The sequence below is a fragment of the Oncorhynchus kisutch genome, linkage group LG20 (assembly GCF_002021735.2).
Source record: "Oncorhynchus kisutch isolate 150728-3 linkage group LG20, Okis_V2, whole genome shotgun sequence".
Classification (NCBI taxonomy): Eukaryota; Metazoa; Chordata; class Actinopteri; order Salmoniformes; family Salmonidae; genus Oncorhynchus; species Oncorhynchus kisutch.
The window spans coordinates 27,135,325-27,153,173 of NC_034193.2; the positions used below are offsets into that span (position 1 = coordinate 27,135,325).

Here is a 17,849-nt window from a genome sequence, read left to right on the forward strand (position 1 = left end):
AGTATTCTTCTTTTTTACAGAACCACCACCTTTACACTAGCATTCTTTTCTATATAAAAAATCATTGCCGTCTACAGTGTTAGCCATGTTTGCTAATTCTCCACAGGAAAACGGTGCTCAACGGTGGCACCCAGGTTCCATACCCGTTTGGCATCTCTGTTTTTGAAAACCATTTGTTCTTCACCGACTGGACCAAGATGGGGGTAATACGGACCAACCGCTTCAACGGTAGCGACCCGAACCTCATCTATCGCACCGCAGACAGACCCGGTCACATTGTGGTCGCGCACCCTGTCCTGCAACCCATTGGTGAGTAGAAGAACAGCAGACTGCCTATCAATAAAGCACATGGTTTTCTCCAGTGTTGCAGTACTTTATAAGCCTGGTTCCAGATTTGTTTGTGTTGTACAGCCAACCGCTATGGTAATTTTCATGTTCAGGAGTTGGAAAAAACAGCACAAACAGACCTAAAATGAGGCTAGTACTTTATACAGTATATCTTACCAATTAATGTACTTTTTAATGTAGTTTGAAATGTGCCTGATTCTGCCTGGCATGGACCTCTGCAGGAGATTGAGAGCATGTTGCTCTGTCTGGTTGCAGTAATGTCCATAGGCATTGTGAGATTTGATCATCACACAATGATGTCACAACATATAAAACCTTGGGGATATTTAAGATGGTTTGACTTTGAACATGAACATCCTTATTTGCATTTATGAATCTAACTTTTTAAGAGATATTTGATGGTAGTCAAAACTCACTACTGAGTCCATCTTTAATTTAAAAAATGGTGGGCTTTTAGCATTGTTGTAATTGACCGTGTGCGGTTCTACTCTGCTCTCTCTCTCGCTCCCACAGTGATGAGTCCCTGCGGTCGAAACAACGGGGGCTGTCAGCACATCTGCGTCCTGAGTCACCTCTCCGACAATGATGGCCTGGGCTTCCGCTGCAAGTGTCGTCTGGGTTACGACCTCCATGAAGACCGCCACAGCTGCTTCAGTGAGTGACAGGGATGGACGGGGTCTCATCAATGATTAAAAGCCCAATCCTGAATTAATTCGTAAAACAACAAGATGACAGTTTTGCCACTTGGTAAAGAGTTTAATAATAAAGAGTTTCTGATTGTTCTGTCCCCCCTCCAGAGGTGAGAGATTACCTGCTACTGGCCACCCAATACGCAGTGCGTGGGATCCCCCTGAACGTGTCCCTCCAGGAGGATGTGACCCTGCCGCTGACCGGTCTGGGGGTCACCTTCTCTTCATCGGCCGTGGAGTTCGACGGCAACGAGGAGGCCGTGTTCTACAATGACCGCAGCAGGCAGATCATCTACAAGTCCAACACCAACGGCTCCAGTGAGTTTGTAGTCTTTCAGGGCCCGTGTTCACAAAGCGTTTCAGAATCGGTTTCCTGATCTAGGGTCAGGTCTTCCCTCTCCGTATAATCTTATTCATTATGATCTAAAGGGGAAAATGTATCCTAGATCAGCGCTCCTATTCGGAGCTACCCAGGTCTGGCTGAATGTGTTCTGTCATGTCCTGCCGTTAAAGATTGCAATGTGTTGTACTGCAATATCAGCTCCGTTCCAATATTCACATTAGCATACTGCTTAGAATGAAGTGATTTATTGGACATGCATTCTAAGTGAGATGTTAGTATAGACATAGAAAAATAGCTTCCTGTCTTTATGCACATACGTGATCTTGTAGTAGGGAAAAAGATTGCACTGAAGAGGTAGAAGGCTGAAGAGGACTTTACACATTAGACTTCACCTTTACACCTTCTACATTGCTAGTTTAAGTCTGTGTTGCTACCTTAAAGTGATTTATTTCTCCAACTCACTAATTCTACTCTTTCATTTACTACAACAAGCTTCATTGAAGTTACTGATCCGTAACATTTCAACATATCTGTTTTGTTCTCTGGCATTAAAAAGGAAAAATACCACATTCCATTGTCAGGCGCCGGACAAAGAAAACATAAGAGTTGTGGACATGACATTTTTCATGCTGGGAATGTTTTGTTCTCCAGACACAGAGATCCTGACAGGCTACAGGGTGGGCCATGCGGAGTCCATGGCGTACGACTGGACCTCCAAGGTCCTCTTCTGGACATCCAGCTCCTACAGGGTGGTGGTGGCCTTCAGAGTGACCGACAAGTCCAGGCGGGACATCGTGACAGGCCTGAAGAGCCCCAGGGGTCTCGCTGTGCACCCCAGTGCCGGGTGAGAACCAGAATTTATACTTAAATGTAATCTTTATTTATTCAGGTTAGTTTCATTGAGATAAAATCTATTTTTGAAGAGAGATCTGGTCCAACCAAGACAACAGCAGCGGGGAATAATGTTTCAAATAAATATCAGACATAACAACACATCATAAACAATTTAGGATCAGTGAATAAGAATACATGGACGGGGGGGGGGACTTTCTCTCTATACAGTCTTATAACAAAGATATTGGCCCACAGATATCTGTTCTGGACTGACTGGTACCGGCCAGCAGTGATCATGAGGTCCTGGACTGACGGCAGCAACGCTGTTCCCCTCATCAACACCACACTGGGCTGGCCCAACGGACTCACTATTGACTACATGTAAGGAGGAATACTATACACATCTGTTTATTTAGTTGTTTCTATGCGTCCAAATTTTCCACCCTTCTGCCCAATCATACTCGACTCGAAGTGATTGCCGATGAAGACGTCCCTTCATGGATTTAAAAGGAAAGGACTGGTATACGAAGTAAAGTGGAAACTGCCCCTAGCCCATGCCTTTACCAATCCAATGCTTTTCAATGTAAGGGGAAGAGTACACGAATGCACACTTTTCAGAGAATTGCCGGTCGTCCCCTAAGATTTCACTCCAGCTCTTATAGTAATGGGCGCTTCCTTCACAATTTTAGTCCGTTGACATATTTTTTTTAAACAACTGGAATTGTATATAGAATTGACAAGATCTCTGCTAGCATGTCACGGGAATACTTGTCTCATCCATGTAAAGACGCATAGCTGATTCCTGTGATGATTCGGCACCTAAATAACAACCTGATCTCTTCTGACTTGGTTCCGGTTGGCAGGAATGACAGGCTGTATTGGGCGGATGCCCTTCTAGACCAGATAGGCCACGTGGGCATTGACGGGTACGACCGACTGAAGTTCTCCAACATCGGGCAGATCACCCAACCCTTCTCCATCACTATCCATGCAGGTGGGCACAGTCAGATGAGCCAATGACTCTTATCTTTATTTGTGTAACTGTGAATTGAACTACACGTACATTTACATGTTAAAATGTTTACATGTGGGTTACAAGTGAGTCTTGCCATGAAGATCTGACATTTACAAGATTACACTGATTGGCCCAAGTGGGGTGCCATAGTAATCATTTGAAATCTTTGAATGAGCATATCTCCTGTCCCGTTTGAGCTACAGCCATGAAATGTTATACATATATGCAGAACCCTCATGAGTAACATGTTCCCGTAAGGTCCTACAGTATAGGTTTTAAGGCTCCCGAGTAGCGCAGCGATCTAAGGCACCGCATCTCAGTGCTAGAGGTGTCACTACAGACCCTGGTTCGATCCCGGGCTGTATCACACCGGCCGTGATCGAGAGTCCCATAGGGCGGCGCACAATTGGCCAGCATCGTCCGGGTTTGGCCGGGGTAGGCCGTCATTGTAAAATAAGATTTTGTTCTTAACTGATTTCCCTAGTTAACTAAAAATAAGCTCTGCTCATTAGATTTTCAGAATGTTTTTGTCCCCTACCAAACATTGAACAAACATGTCTCCTGCCCTGTTTGACCAACAGTCATGTAATACATCTCCTCATGATAAACAAAAACGTTTCCCATAAGGACCTATAAACTCTGCCTATTAGATTTCTGCAAATTAGGCTTTTTGTCCAACGCGATCGTGTGGGGGAATAGATTTTTCTAAATACAATGCTGCTACTCTTCCTCCCTATACGATTTGATGACACTACATAACCACCTGGTCTTTTGTCACGAAACTTTGCACAATGATAGAAGGTCACTCCAAGGTCCCTCCGATTGACCACATGGTATCTTAAATGTGGCTATTGTGTGCTTGGCCCCTGGAATTGCTACTTGCAGCTATATTTCTGGATAATTGACATTCAGATTTAAAAATTAAACTACATAGCACGATTTCGCAACAGCTCTGACACCTGTGAAATTTATGTATTTTCCCACATGCCACTAAATTTGTTGTCTTTCCTTTATCCCGTAATCTCTCTCTCCAGATTACCTGTTTGTGTCAGACTCGAGGACCAGGTCGGTGTTCCGGATGCGGAAGAGGGACGGGGGTGAAATTACCCCTATCCGAAAGGGAATCTCCGGAATCCTGAGTGTCAAGGCATACACAGCTGACCTTCATGGCAGTGAGTGAAAAATAAGCAATTTTACAAAGTGTTTTGTGAGTTTATGAGTTTATGCACCTAGTACACAAAATTAGCAACAAATGACACGAGTGGTAAGGAGTGTAATGTTAGCTGAAAAAGACTGGTACCCAGGCTAGTAGAGATGACATTTCGCGAGTAACCTAAATGCTGATGCTAATTTAATACTGCCTTCCGGTTAAACTACCTTGTTTTTTTTCTACCACTATATCCCTGGTTAGGGGGCTGGTGAAAGAAGCGCTTATCTTGATGCACTGCTAAACTACAGCTGTGCTGTGTCTTTTACCATTGTTCTTTTAAAAATCAACCGAGCATCAAGTCACACAAGTTAAACACAGACATTGCTGTATTGATTTGTGCTTATAAAAGCTTTTGACATTGTTCTGCAGCATTTCATCCGGGTGTTATGAACCAGACACAATTTCTCTCTCTTTCTAATAATAAAATAATACATGGGTTTTATTAAAAGACCCAAATATGTTTCTGCATGTCTTTTTTTTGCACATCTTTTCTCCACATCTGTTTCTCGTCTTTCTGCGTTGTATTCATTTCATCCTCTCTGCCTCAAAGTGTTCAACAGCCGGTGCAACATGGTGCCAAATGGCCGCTGCAGCCACTTCTGCTTCCCCGCGCCCTCCTCTAGCCGCGTGTGTGGCTGCCCCTACGGCATGAAGCTCCAGGAGAACCAGAGGGACTGTGTGAAGGACGACTCAGAACCCCCTATAGACACCAGCTGCGGAGGCTACTCCTTCCCCTGCGACGGGGGCCGCTGCATGCCCGACTCGTACCGCTGCGACGGGGTTAAAGACTGCATGGACCAGACGGATGAGGCCAACTGCACTGACACAGGTGGTGGCACTAGAATACACGTTTAGCATCCTGGCAATGTGACTAAAACGGAGGCCATCTCGGTCAGGGATTATTTTGTTTTATATCTCTATGAGTGGGGGACAGTGGAGGCATTTTGTGTTTGAGTGGGAGTGTGCGAACGTACATGTGCAAGATTGTTTGTGGTTTTCATTAGTGTGTGTGTTTATGTGAAATAATGAAAACTGTACGAGCGGGTGTCAAAAGTGTTGTGTTAATATAGAAAACATGTTTGTGTGTGAGCATCATGTAACTGTATCCTATCGTGCTCCCAAAGCAAACAAACACAGACAACCCAACAAGTTTGACCTAATGTCCTCCTCTTCATGCTTCTTTCCTCGTCTCCTTCCTTTACCTGTTTACCAGGCATGACCTGCTCCCCGTGGGCGTTCACCTGCGACAACAAGCACTGCATCCTGTCTGGCTGGCGCTGTGACGGCCACGAAGACTGTGGCGATGGCTCAGACGAGGTCGACTGCCCCACACGTCTGCCCTTCACCTGCAGTTCAGAACAGTTCGCCTGCACTGACGGCAGCAGATGCATCCCCAAAGCCTGGATGTGTGATGCTGACAAGGACTGCAGCGATGGCTCGGATGAGAGAAACTGCAGTGAGTAAAAGTGGGAGGGGCCAGGATTGTTAGTGGCGGATAGAGTTTTATACACCTACTGTTACTTAAGTGTATCCCTAGTCAAAAAATCCTATAGGATTAGGGATTTTTCTATTCGAATCCTATAGGATTTTGTCACCTCTATCAGATTCCTGTTGGAATCCTATTGCACTACTTTTTTCCTATTGGAAATCAAAAGTAATCCTATTGGATCCTATGGGATTAACACATTCCTATTGGATTTTGTGTCAACTGTGATAATCCTATTGGAATCCTTATTGGGCTACCTTTTTCCCTATTGGCAATCCAAAGTAATCATAGTGGATCCTATAGGTTTCGTAGGATTTTGTCACCCCAATCAGAAGTGTTTTCTTAATTTAACACATTAAGTTATAGTTTGTTCTCATGTGTTCCAGTACAGTACAATAATGTAATTGACAACATTTTTTGTTGATCGGAAACAACAGTTCATTTGAGTTATGACCACCAGAACAGCGCACCTTTTTCGACAAAACTCTCAGTTATTTGATTTGATTCTTATTCATGCAACTTGTCTATGAATGAGACATTAGAATGTGACATACAATACTATGTACAATGTTACAATAACACAAGAATGTAGGGGGTTTCCCTATAGAATGCACAGCAACTTTACATTTCTTATATGTAGAAATAAAATACATTTACCTACAGTAACACAATACAAGAATCCAATAGAAAAATCTGAATGAGATAAAAATCATATAGGATAGGTTCCAAAATATGATAGGATTTTGTATTGGATTCTAATAGGATTTTTTTCATTCAAATCCTATAGGATTATTTGACTAGGGATATGTTTACTTGCCTGACGACTCAAACGGAATTCTTCCGCTGCTATATGTTCACTACATACTTAAATCTGAGACTGCCATCATTGAATTTGTTTGTGTTGATGTCAAAATGAGGGGTGTTGTACAAAACCAATGAATCAGCGATTGGATCATCGCTAACCAATCAGTGTATCAAAGCCAATGATGAATTTTCTAAATTAAGCTTTACCTTGGTGTGTTCAACTTCTGACTCTGGCCGAACCCATCTGTTTCTGGGACCAATCAGAAGGGTTAGAATGTGTTTGCGTTGTAGAAATGGTCAGGGAGGTACTCAGATCCAGATCCAGATTCTCATTGCGGTCAAGGAATTAACATCCGTTGGCGTAGCGAAGAGCAAGGAATTTGGGTAGCCAGGAAAATATTTCACAGTATATGATTGCCTTGCTGAATTGTACTGAACTACATTGTTGATTTGTGTGTTATTTTATTTGAAGGTGCAGACTCATCAAGTCCTAACTTCTCATTTCTCAAGCCTTTATCCTCACATACCTTTAGCAAACAGACATGATGTTAAAGGGATAGTTACATTTTTTAAAATAAACTAAAACGTGAACTATAAGGATTGACCCCTCTCTTAATAAATCTGTCAGGGTTTGTTCTGCCATTGAAATCTGTGGACGGGCCTTTTTTCAGATTGCCTTTAAGTCCAAACTGTTTAAACTTTTTTGGGGCTGAGATTTATCCCGGGATGGAAAAACACTTTTAATGTAAACTTAAAGCTGCAATATGTAACTTTTGGAGGCGACCCACCAAATTAACATAGACATGTGAATTATAGATCTGTCATTCTCATTGAAAGCAAGTCTAAGAAGCGGTAGATCTGTTCTATGTGTGCTTTTAATTTCGATTTTGTACACCAGCTTCAAACAGCTGAAAATGCTATATTTTTGGTTCTGGAAAATATATTTCACAGGGATTTAGATGGTACGATGATTCTCTACACTATACTTGCTTGTTTTGTCCCAGAAACGATTTGAATTTTCGCAACCAGGAAATGGTAAAGCGATTTCCGCATAATGCACCTTTAAACGACTATACCAGATATGAAGTATGTAGAAAATATAATGGACCTATATATTTTAACTAACAATCTTTACCGCCAAGATGGGAGGCCTCTGAAATGTCTCTAAAATTCAGCCGTGTCGATGGGCCAACTGTGCCCCCTGCCACACCCGTGTCACGTCAACCACCTAAGCCCAGTTTTGATTCAGAAAAAACCCTGCTCTGTCTCTTCTGACAGATGGGACCATCGCTACGTGTGAGCCTGGGTACTTCTTCTGTCCCGACCACCGCTGCATCTACAGCTCATACGTGTGTGACGGAGACCAGGACTGTATGGATGGCTCCGATGAGAAGGACTGCGGTACGATGAGTAATCTAAGACTATCCTCCTTCGTGTGCTCTGCCACTGGGATGCATAAGAGAGAATTAGTTCTATTCAATAAGCTTCTATTTCTTTTTAAGTACTCTTGTTAATCTAAGTTTTGTATTTTGCAATATTGTGCAATGTTTTTCCCCCACCCTTTCTATTTCTCAACTATGCTCTTTCTTTCCCTCTCATTTTCATACTCTCCCTTCTCCTCCCCTCACAAATCCCCCTTTCCCTCTTCTCCTTTACCACACCTCCTCTTCTCTTCCTCTCCTCTCAGAGTTCTCCTGTTCATCCTATGAGTTTGCCTGTGCCAGTGGTGACCATTGTGTCAGTAGCATCTACCGCTGCGACGGGGTCTTTGACTGTAGGGACCAATCGGATGAGAGCGGCTGCCGTAAGTCAACTCTACCCGCTTTCCGTACCATCATTGATGGTTGACTCAGATTTCGAGTCATATGACAAATTCAGTTTTGTTTTTCCCGTAGGAAAAATAATTGCTTTATACTTCCTGTGTTTGAATTTTATTGCAAGGACTTATCAAGCCAAATATTTGTGCTTATCTGAGATTGAATCGTATATTAATTGTATCACATTCAGCCCTCCAATGTCCTTTATGGACTCCTCAGTCAATGTGTTAATTTCTTACGTCTGCAGCCACGCGAGGACCTGGTCTCTGCCACATTGATGAGTTCCAGTGCCAGACGGACGGCCTGTGCGTGCCCGATGAGTGGGAGTGTGACGGGCATCACGACTGCGAGGACGGCTCGGACGAACACAACTCGTGCCCGCCTGTAACATGCCACATCAACTATTTCCAGTGCGCCAACGGCAACTGCATCTCTCCGAGCTGGGTGAGTGAGTGAGTGGATGGGTGTGTGAATGAATGAATGAATTCATTTGATTGGACAAATTTGAAACACACGGGAGTGTATCGACTTGTTTTCATCGTGGTCATTGTTATTATCAGGTGTGCGACGGCGACAACGACTGCAGGGACATGAGCGATGAGCAGAACTGCCCCACGCCTCCTTTCATGTGCCCCTCGGGCCAGTGGCTGTGCCCCACCGACCAGGTGTGCATCGTCCTAGGGAAAGTGTGCGACGGACAGCGGGACTGTCCCAATGGAGCTGATGAGTCACCCCTCTGCAGTGAGTGACAAGGACGTTTCTAGTTTAGAAGTAGTGTATGACATGTAATAACTTTCAGGTACACAAGTGAAGTCATCAAGAAAGATGCTTGCACACCGTCGAGTGCTCCCGCAGTGTTATTGTGCAAGGTTTTGACCTGAAGGTAGTAATGAGAGATTAATGCTTTTTGAGTTCGGTTTCGGTTAGATTATTAAAATATAATTTTTTTTTTACATTAAATGCACTATGCATTATGTGGGTTGAATGCTGTAACAACACAGAATATACGTATTAATTCAAGTCCCATGAGGGTAGTGACAGCCCATTACTGCTTATCACTAAGTGATATGACTTTTATAAGTAATATTAACCATCATTTATTCACGTTACTTTTATAAAATATTTCAGTTGTGTGCATTAAATTTGTTTTATTTGTGCATTCTTCTGTCTTTTCTCTCCCTCTAAGTGTCTGCCCCACACAGACTGCACAAGTAGACTCGCAATGGAGCGTGGTCATTGTAGTTAATTCAATTGAAATCAAATCAAAATTACTACGTTTTCTGTGCTGAACTATGTAGAACAAATGCCTGTTAGAAACTACAACTCACTACTACACTGAACAATAATATTAACGTGTTGGTCCCATGTTTCGTGACCTGAAATAAAAGATCCCAGAAATGTTCGATAAACTTTTTTCTCTAAAATGTTGCACACAAATTCATTACATCCCTTTTATTGAGCATTTCTCCTTTGCCAAAACGATCCATCCACCTAAAAGCTGTGTCATATTATAAGAATCTGATTAATCAGCATGATCATTACACAGGTGCACCTTGTGCACAACAAAACGCCACTCTAAAATGTGCATTTCGTTCACACAACACAATGCCACAAAATTTTGAGGGAGCATGCAATTGGCATGCTGCAGGAATATCCACCAGAGCTGTTGCCAGAGAATGTAATGTTAATTTCTCTACCATAAGGCGTCTCCAACGTCGTTTTAGAGAATCACAACCGCAGACCACTTGTAACCATGCCAGCCCAGGACCTCTACATCCGGCTTCTTCACCTGCAGGATCGTCTGAGACCAGCCACCCCGACAGTTGATGAAACTGTGGGTTTGGACAGCCAAATCATTTCTGCACAAAGTTGTCTCAGAGAAGCTCATCTGCGTGCTCGTTGTCCTCCCAGGATCTCGACCTGACTGCAGTTCGGCGTAGTAACCAACTTCAGTGGGTAAATGCTCACCTTCGATGGCCAATGGCACGCTGGAGAAGTGTGCTCTTCACGGATGAATCCCGGTTTCAACTGTACCGGGCAGATGGCAGAAAGCGAGTATGGTGTTGTGTGAGCGAGCGAGCGGTTTTCTGATGTCAACGTTGTGAACAGAGTGCCCAATGGTGGCGGTGGGGTTATGGTAGGGCAGGCAAAAGCTAACATTGCATTTTATCGATGGCAATTTGAATGCACATACATACCGTGATGAGATCATGAGGCCAATTGTCATGCCATTCATCCGTCAGCATCACCTCTTGTTTCAGTATGATAATGCATGGCCCCACGTCTGTACACAATTCTGGAAGCTGAAAATATCCCAGTTCTTCTAAGGCCTGCATACTCACCAGACATGCCACCCATTGAACATGTTTGGGGTTCTCTGGATCAACGTGTACGACAGCGTGTTCCAATTCCAGCCAATATTCAGCAACTTCGCAAAGGCATTGAAGATGAGTGGGACAACATTCCACAGGCCACAATTAACTGCCTGATCAACTCTATGCCAATGAGATGTGTCAAGCTGCATGAGTCAAATGGTGGTCACACCAGATACTGACTGGTTTTCTGATCCACGCCCCTACTTTTTTTTAAAGATATCTGCGACCAACAGATGCATATCTGTATTCCCAGTCATGTGAAATCCATAGATTAGGGCTTAATGAATGTATTTCAATTGACTGATTTCCTTATATGAACTTAAACTCAGTAAAATTTGAAATTGTTGCATCTTGCGTTTATATTTTTGTTCAGTGTCCATCGCACAGTTCAAGTACACATAGGTCAAGTAATTGTTTAAAAATGCTCAGCACTACCTGAAGGTCTTAGTCAGGCTGACAATGACGTTACATGCAGTTGTCTCTGACTTTGCCTGTCTGTTTCGGTGATTGAAGTTGTATTCATTTAACAGGAAAAATACAAAATGAAAGAAATTGCTCAAGAAGACAAGTGATGGGGTGTGAATAGAAATTACTGACCTGTCTCTTGAAAGGTCACCTTATGTGTTTGCTCCCCTTTCCTAGGGTATATTGACTAGCGCCTCAAATGTTGATGTTAAGATTGTGATATACATTTTTTAAATGGTCATGGATGTTGAGTGAAGACTTGTTTTAGTCTGTCCATGTTAGGTGAGGGCGCCATGCAATAAGTAGTAGTGGTACTAGCGTGACTTTAACATGTGACAACATACACTCTATATGCAGAAGTATGTGGACACCCCTTCAAATTAGTGGATTTGGCTATGTCAGCCACACCCATTGCTGACAGGTGTATAAAACCGAGCACACCGCCATGCAATCTCCATAGTAAAACATTGGCAGTAGAATGGCCTTACTGAAGAGCTCAGTGACTTTTTCAGTGACGTTTCACAGTCATACGATGCCACCTTTCCAACAAGTCAGTTTGTCAAATTTCTGCCCTGCTAGAGCTGCCATGGTCAGCTGTAAGGGCTGTTATTGTGAAGCAGAAACTTCTAGGAGCATCAACGGCTCAGCAGCAAAGTGGTAGGTTACACAAGCTCACAGAATGGGACCGCCGATTGCTTAAGCGCGTAAAAATGGTCTGTCCTCGGTTGCAACACTCCCTACCGAGTTCCAAACTGCATCTGGATGCAGTACAATAACTGTTCATCGGGAGCTTCATGAAATGGGTTTCCATTGCTGAGAAGCTGCACACAAGCCTAAGATCACCATGCACAAAGCCAAGCGTCGGCTGGAGTGATGGAAACGCGTTCTCTGCAGTGATGAATCACTCTTCACCATCTGGCAGTCTGACGTAAGAATCTGGTTTGGCAGATGCCAGGAGGAAGATACCTGCCTGAATGCATAGTGCACACTGTAAAGTTTGGTGGATGAGGAGTAATGGTCTGGGGCTGTTTTTCATGGTTCGGGCTAGGCCCCTTAGTTCCAGTGAAGGGGAATTTTAACGCTATACAATGACATTCTAGACGATTCTGTGCTTCCCCAACTTTGTGTCAACAGTTTGGGAAAGACCCTTTCCTGTTTCAGCATGACAATGCCCCTGTGCACATAGTGAGGTCCATACAGAAATGATTTGTCGATCTGTGTGGAAGAACTTGACTGACCTGCGTAGAGCCCTGACCTCAACCTGATCGAACACATTTGGGATGAATTGGAACGCCGACAGCGAGCCAGGCCTAACAAGTCATTTATCTCTACTGTCCCTGAGCAGGTGAACCAATAAACATGCCTCCATGTTTGTTCCTCCATAGACCAGGAGGACTGCGCATTGAACAACGGGGGCTGCAGTGACAACTGTATCCAGGGTCCTTTCGGAGCAGAGTGTACCTGTCAACCAGGCTACCAGCTCCTCAACGACTCCAAGACCTGCGACGACATCGACGAGTGTTCCATCCCAGGCTGGTGTAGCCAGCAGTGCTACAACGAGAGAGGCTCCTTCCGCTGCTCCTGCTCAGACGGCTACCTGCTAGAGGCCGATAGTCGCTCCTGCAAAGCCACCGGTAAGGGAGCAACCTGACATTTGAGCTGTTCGTTCATTGCTATTTGCACTTCGACAGAATACCTTTATCTTTATAATTTTGAGGTGAAAGTGATGTGATTATTTTGACAAAAAAACTAATCCCAATTGTTTTTATTGGCGAATACAAAGTAAGATATTGTTATGGAAAAACATTTGCCATGTAATGTTAGCAAATATTTGTTATTACAATATATTTGTATTAACCTAAACTCTAACTCCCTCTAATCTATTGTGAAATACTTTTCTTGTACTTTTTATTTGTTTACCCGCAGACCCCACAGCAGCCACGCTCCTGGTTGCCAAGCGCAGTGAGATCATCTCCAACAAAGTCAACCTCCAACCGCCCCTCATCCACCCTGTGGTCAGCGGTTCCGACATCGTGACCGTTGACTTTGACCGCTTGACCAGCAGAATCTACTGGGCTGACGCCTCGCTGAAGAAGATCTTTACCTCCTTTCAGAACGGCACGGACAGACGCGAGGTCTGAGAACATACGTTAGGAACACGCTGAATGATGGTTATTTTTCGGTTATTGCTCCAAGAAAAAAAGCCTTCGTCCAGTTTTTAAGAACAAATATAGTTATTTAACATACATCAGAATGCTGTGCCTTATTAGGATTCTTAATATTTCATCCGTATTAACACAATATAACAGTATGACCTATATGACGCGCTGAAACTACAAAATACAGTGCGTTGTAACGGCAAGAATTCAAACACATGAAATTGAACTCCCCTAGGGTCTACAGTGCTCTAATATACCACACTTTGTTCTTCTGTGGTTCTAGGTGTTCTCCACTGGTCTAATGGTACCGGAGAGCATAGCTGTGGACTGGGTGGCGAGGAACCTTTACTGGACCGACTCGGTGATGGAGAACATCGAGGTGTCCACTCTAGATGGCCGCTTCAGGAAGGTTCTCCTCACCAAGAACGTCACCAGCCCCCGTGGACTGGCTCTGGACCCCCGAAACCAGTAAGGCCTTTCACTGCTAACCATAGGAACACAGCAATGATTGAATGATCATTAACACTGAAAGGTACCTACATAAGGATTTTATAGCACATTCATTAACCATACATAGCACATTCATTAACCATACATAGCACATTCATGAGCAGTAGACAATAATTCATTAAATTCCTGTCAACAAATGCTCAAATTATGAATTACTTAAGTTACTTAATTACTGCTTATGAATGTGTTATGCTGTCCCTTTTTAGGAACCCTTCAAATAAAGAATTGCTAAATTATCCAGCACCACTGCATTTTACTTTACATGTTGTTCTTTGAATCATTATTGTGCATTCTTTTTCTCTCTGTTGAGTTCTCGACATCTACCTTATTCACTGCACAATCACAGCACAGCAAAGGTTAAAAAAATTATCATTGATTTGGCATTTGACCTTTCCCAGCACCAACGTAATGTTCTGGTCAGACTGGGGTCAGAACCCGAGGATAGAGATGGCCTACATGGACGGCACCGGGAGACAGGCCATTGTCACCACCAAGCTCTACTGGCCCAACGGTCTGGCCCTGGACTACACCACGCGCCGGGTCTACTTTGCTGACGCCTACCTCAAGTACATCGACTACTGCGATTACAACGGCAACAACCGCTTCCAGGTCATGGCCAGTGATATGGTGAGCATGGGTAAAACCAGCAGGCTGAGGTTGTCCTAAAATGGACACTGTACACTAGTATCTTATTCTTATTGTAAGGGCCCATGAATCATTTGTTCTCATGGCACTACTTCCTACAGTATCGCATTCATTGTTAACACTTAATGCAGATGGTAATGCATTGTAATGCTGTTATAATGCATCGTAAGACTTGAGCATAAGCATTTATGACCCTTTATAATGTCTTAGTATCATCTCATGTTTGTGGCTAAATAACTGCTATATAAATACATAAGTTGTATAGTAAGACATTATAAAGGCTCAAACTATAACATGTAATAAGTTGTGATAAGTTGTATAATAAGACGTTATAAAGGCTCAAACTAACATGCAATAAGTTGTAATAAGTTGTATAATAAGACATTATAAAGGCTCAAACTATAACATGTAATAAGTTGTAATAAGTTGTATAATAAGACACTATAAAGGCTCAAACAATAACATGTAATAAGTTGTATAATAAGACATTATAAAGGCTCAAACAATATATCATGTAATAAGTTGTATAATAAGACATTATAAAGGCTCAAACTATAACATGTAATAAAGGATTGAACACGTTGGCTTTCAGTAAAGTGTCACCCTTTTATCCTTTATAAATCCCGGTTTCTCACCCACTCTGTCCTTCCCCTACCTCTCTGTAGGTTCTTCAATACCCCCACGGTATGACCATCTTCGAGGACCACATCTACTGGTCGGAGCGCTATACTTACCAGGTCCTGAGGACCAACAAGTTCCACGGGGGAAACACGACCACCGTGATCACCAACGTCTACCAGCCCATGGGCATTGTCATGGACCACCCCATCAAACAACCAGCAGGTAAAATTCAAACAAACAGTAGGTACTGTTCCAACAAATTCTGGATGACATTCTAACAACCAGCAGGTAACTTTCAAAATATGTCCATAAAACATTCAAACTTACCATTTGTTTATAGTGGATAGTGCTGAACACTATTATTTGAATTCTATTTAGTTATTTTTTTTGGTGAGGGCAATGCACAGTTTCTCTAGAGAAATCGATCAAGCCTGAACTGTGCGTTGTAGTAGGGAGTTCTACGTATAACGAGGAGAACAAGGCACAGCGTGATAAGAATACATTCTTCTTTAATTAAGAAAGAACACTTAACAAACTATAACAAAACGACCGTGAAGCTACAATTACAAGTGCTGACAGGCAACTACACATAGACAATAACCCACAAAACCAAAATGGCAACCTAAATAGGATCCCCAATCAGAGACAGTCACGCCCTGACCTTAGTTATCTATGTTTTATGTATTATTTTGGTCAGGTCAGGGTGTGACGAGGGTGGGTATGTTTGTTTCTCTCCTGTCTAAGGTTTTTGTATATCTATGGGGGTTTTGTATGTCTTGGTAATGTAAGTCTATGGTGGCCTGAATTGGTTCCCAATCAGAGACAGCTGTTTATCGTTGTCTCTGATTGGGGATCCTATTTAGGTTGCCATTTTTCATTTTGGTTTTGTGGGTCTATGTGTAGTTGCCTGTTCTGCACTTCTATATAGCTTCACGGTCATTTTGTTAGTTTGTTTAGTGTTCTTTCTTTATTAAAAGAAGAATGTATTCATATCAGGCTGCGCCTTGGTCTCCTCTCTACACCGAACGTGACAACGTAGTTTAGCGCAGAAAATGTGATAATTAACTATAACCATAACCCATTGCGCACCTCATTGTCCGGTCTGAGATGGAGAGAAGTGACAGAAGAAGGCGCAAGCGAGAGGGATAGAGAGTTTCGTGAGGCATCTCTACCTGAAAATACACAATATGTGGTTGATAGTTGGTATTTAGCCTTATTTACTTTGAAGAACTACTAAAACAGTGATTTTGTCAGACCGCATAGGCAGCAGCTCTATAGAGATGAGATGATGACTTGGAAATGAAATAATAAAGTCATCAAATAAGCCTAAAACAAATGTAATATACACAACTGAAATATTCTATTAAAGTAATGTGAATAAATGATGGTTAATAAGCAGTAATTTTTATGTCATTGTATCTGTCGAACTGCTTTGCTTTATCTTGGCCAGGTCGCAATTGTAAATGAGAACTTGTTCTCAACTTGCCTACCTGGTTAAATAAAGGTAAAATAAAATAAATAAATAAAGTAATGGGCAGCCACTACCATCATTGGACTTTTATTCATTGTTTTATTCTGTGTTGTTACAGTATTCAACCGACATAAATGTATTGCATAAGGCATTTAAAGTTTTTTTTCTTTTTTATATATATATATATATATATATAATCAAAATCGAAAACTGATTATTTTTAAATAATTGAACCGAAACCAAACTGACCTCAAAAAGCACTAATCGCTCAGCACTAGTAGTGGATAAAGCAGGACTTTATAGGATTCCATTGACATTATTGTTCCATTGTTTTCCACTATGCAGCAATCAACCCATGCGCAGAGCACCTGTGCAGTCAGCTGTGCCTACTGTCTGGCTTTAGGCCCAGGTACTACACCTGCCACTGCCAGTCTGGCTGGAACCTCAACAGTGATGGGCGCACCTGCATCAAAGGTACCCTAACAGCAGCTCTAATGATAAGCTTGTAGCATTCTCTCTTAACTCATCTATTTGACCTGATTTAATTATTGCTGTTATTGTTATTATTAACAATTATTAATAATAACAAGCCTGTTATTAATTATTGTACAGTACAAAGGATTTTTTTCTATTCCTAATCAATTGTATGGTTTTCTGTACCACTCTGATTTATACTATTCTGTATGAAGGCAAATGTGTTATGTAGTTGTCATGACGATTTCGCAAAGGCCAATCAGAAAAAAACAGTGGTAGATTGTGCTTTCCTGTCTTGCTTGTCTCTTTCATATTCTATTCTACTCCACTCCACTCCACTCCACTCCACTCCACTCCACTCCACTCCACTCCACTCCACCTCATCCCTTTCTATCCTACTCTGTCTCTACCTCAGATGACACTCCGTTCCTGATGGTGGTGAGGGAGACTGTGATCTTCGGCATCCCTGTGGACCCGGCCGACCCCTCCAGCAACGCCATGGCACCCGTGTCTGGCATCACTCAGGGGCGGGACATTGACTTTGACGACCAGGAGCAGTTTGTCTATTGGGTGCAGGACTCGG

General features: G+C 42.7%; 1 protein-coding gene across 1 annotated transcript in view; it reads left to right on the top strand.

The window, feature by feature from the left end:
• Positions 1 to 17,849, top strand: part of lrp2b (low density lipoprotein receptor-related protein 2b) — a 102,763-nt gene that overhangs the window by 14,196 nt on the left and 70,718 nt on the right. Inside the window, exons 14-33 of the mRNA XM_031799877.1 lie at positions 107 to 309; positions 862 to 1,002; positions 1,146 to 1,355; positions 2,032 to 2,224; positions 2,470 to 2,595; positions 3,078 to 3,208; positions 4,264 to 4,401; positions 4,990 to 5,268; positions 5,653 to 5,895; positions 8,008 to 8,130; positions 8,417 to 8,533; positions 8,794 to 8,990; positions 9,107 to 9,287; positions 12,772 to 13,020; positions 13,313 to 13,521; positions 13,829 to 14,013; positions 14,454 to 14,682; positions 15,366 to 15,543; positions 17,138 to 17,266; positions 17,682 to 17,848. Coding sequence (XP_031655737.1) covers positions 107 to 309; positions 862 to 1,002; positions 1,146 to 1,355; positions 2,032 to 2,224; positions 2,470 to 2,595; positions 3,078 to 3,208; positions 4,264 to 4,401; positions 4,990 to 5,268; positions 5,653 to 5,895; positions 8,008 to 8,130; positions 8,417 to 8,533; positions 8,794 to 8,990; positions 9,107 to 9,287; positions 12,772 to 13,020; positions 13,313 to 13,521; positions 13,829 to 14,013; positions 14,454 to 14,682; positions 15,366 to 15,543; positions 17,138 to 17,266; positions 17,682 to 17,848 — 3,628 coding nt within the window. The remainder of the gene's footprint in view (positions 1 to 106; positions 310 to 861; positions 1,003 to 1,145; positions 1,356 to 2,031; positions 2,225 to 2,469; positions 2,596 to 3,077; positions 3,209 to 4,263; positions 4,402 to 4,989; positions 5,269 to 5,652; positions 5,896 to 8,007; positions 8,131 to 8,416; positions 8,534 to 8,793; positions 8,991 to 9,106; positions 9,288 to 12,771; positions 13,021 to 13,312; positions 13,522 to 13,828; positions 14,014 to 14,453; positions 14,683 to 15,365; positions 15,544 to 17,137; positions 17,267 to 17,681; position 17,849) is intronic.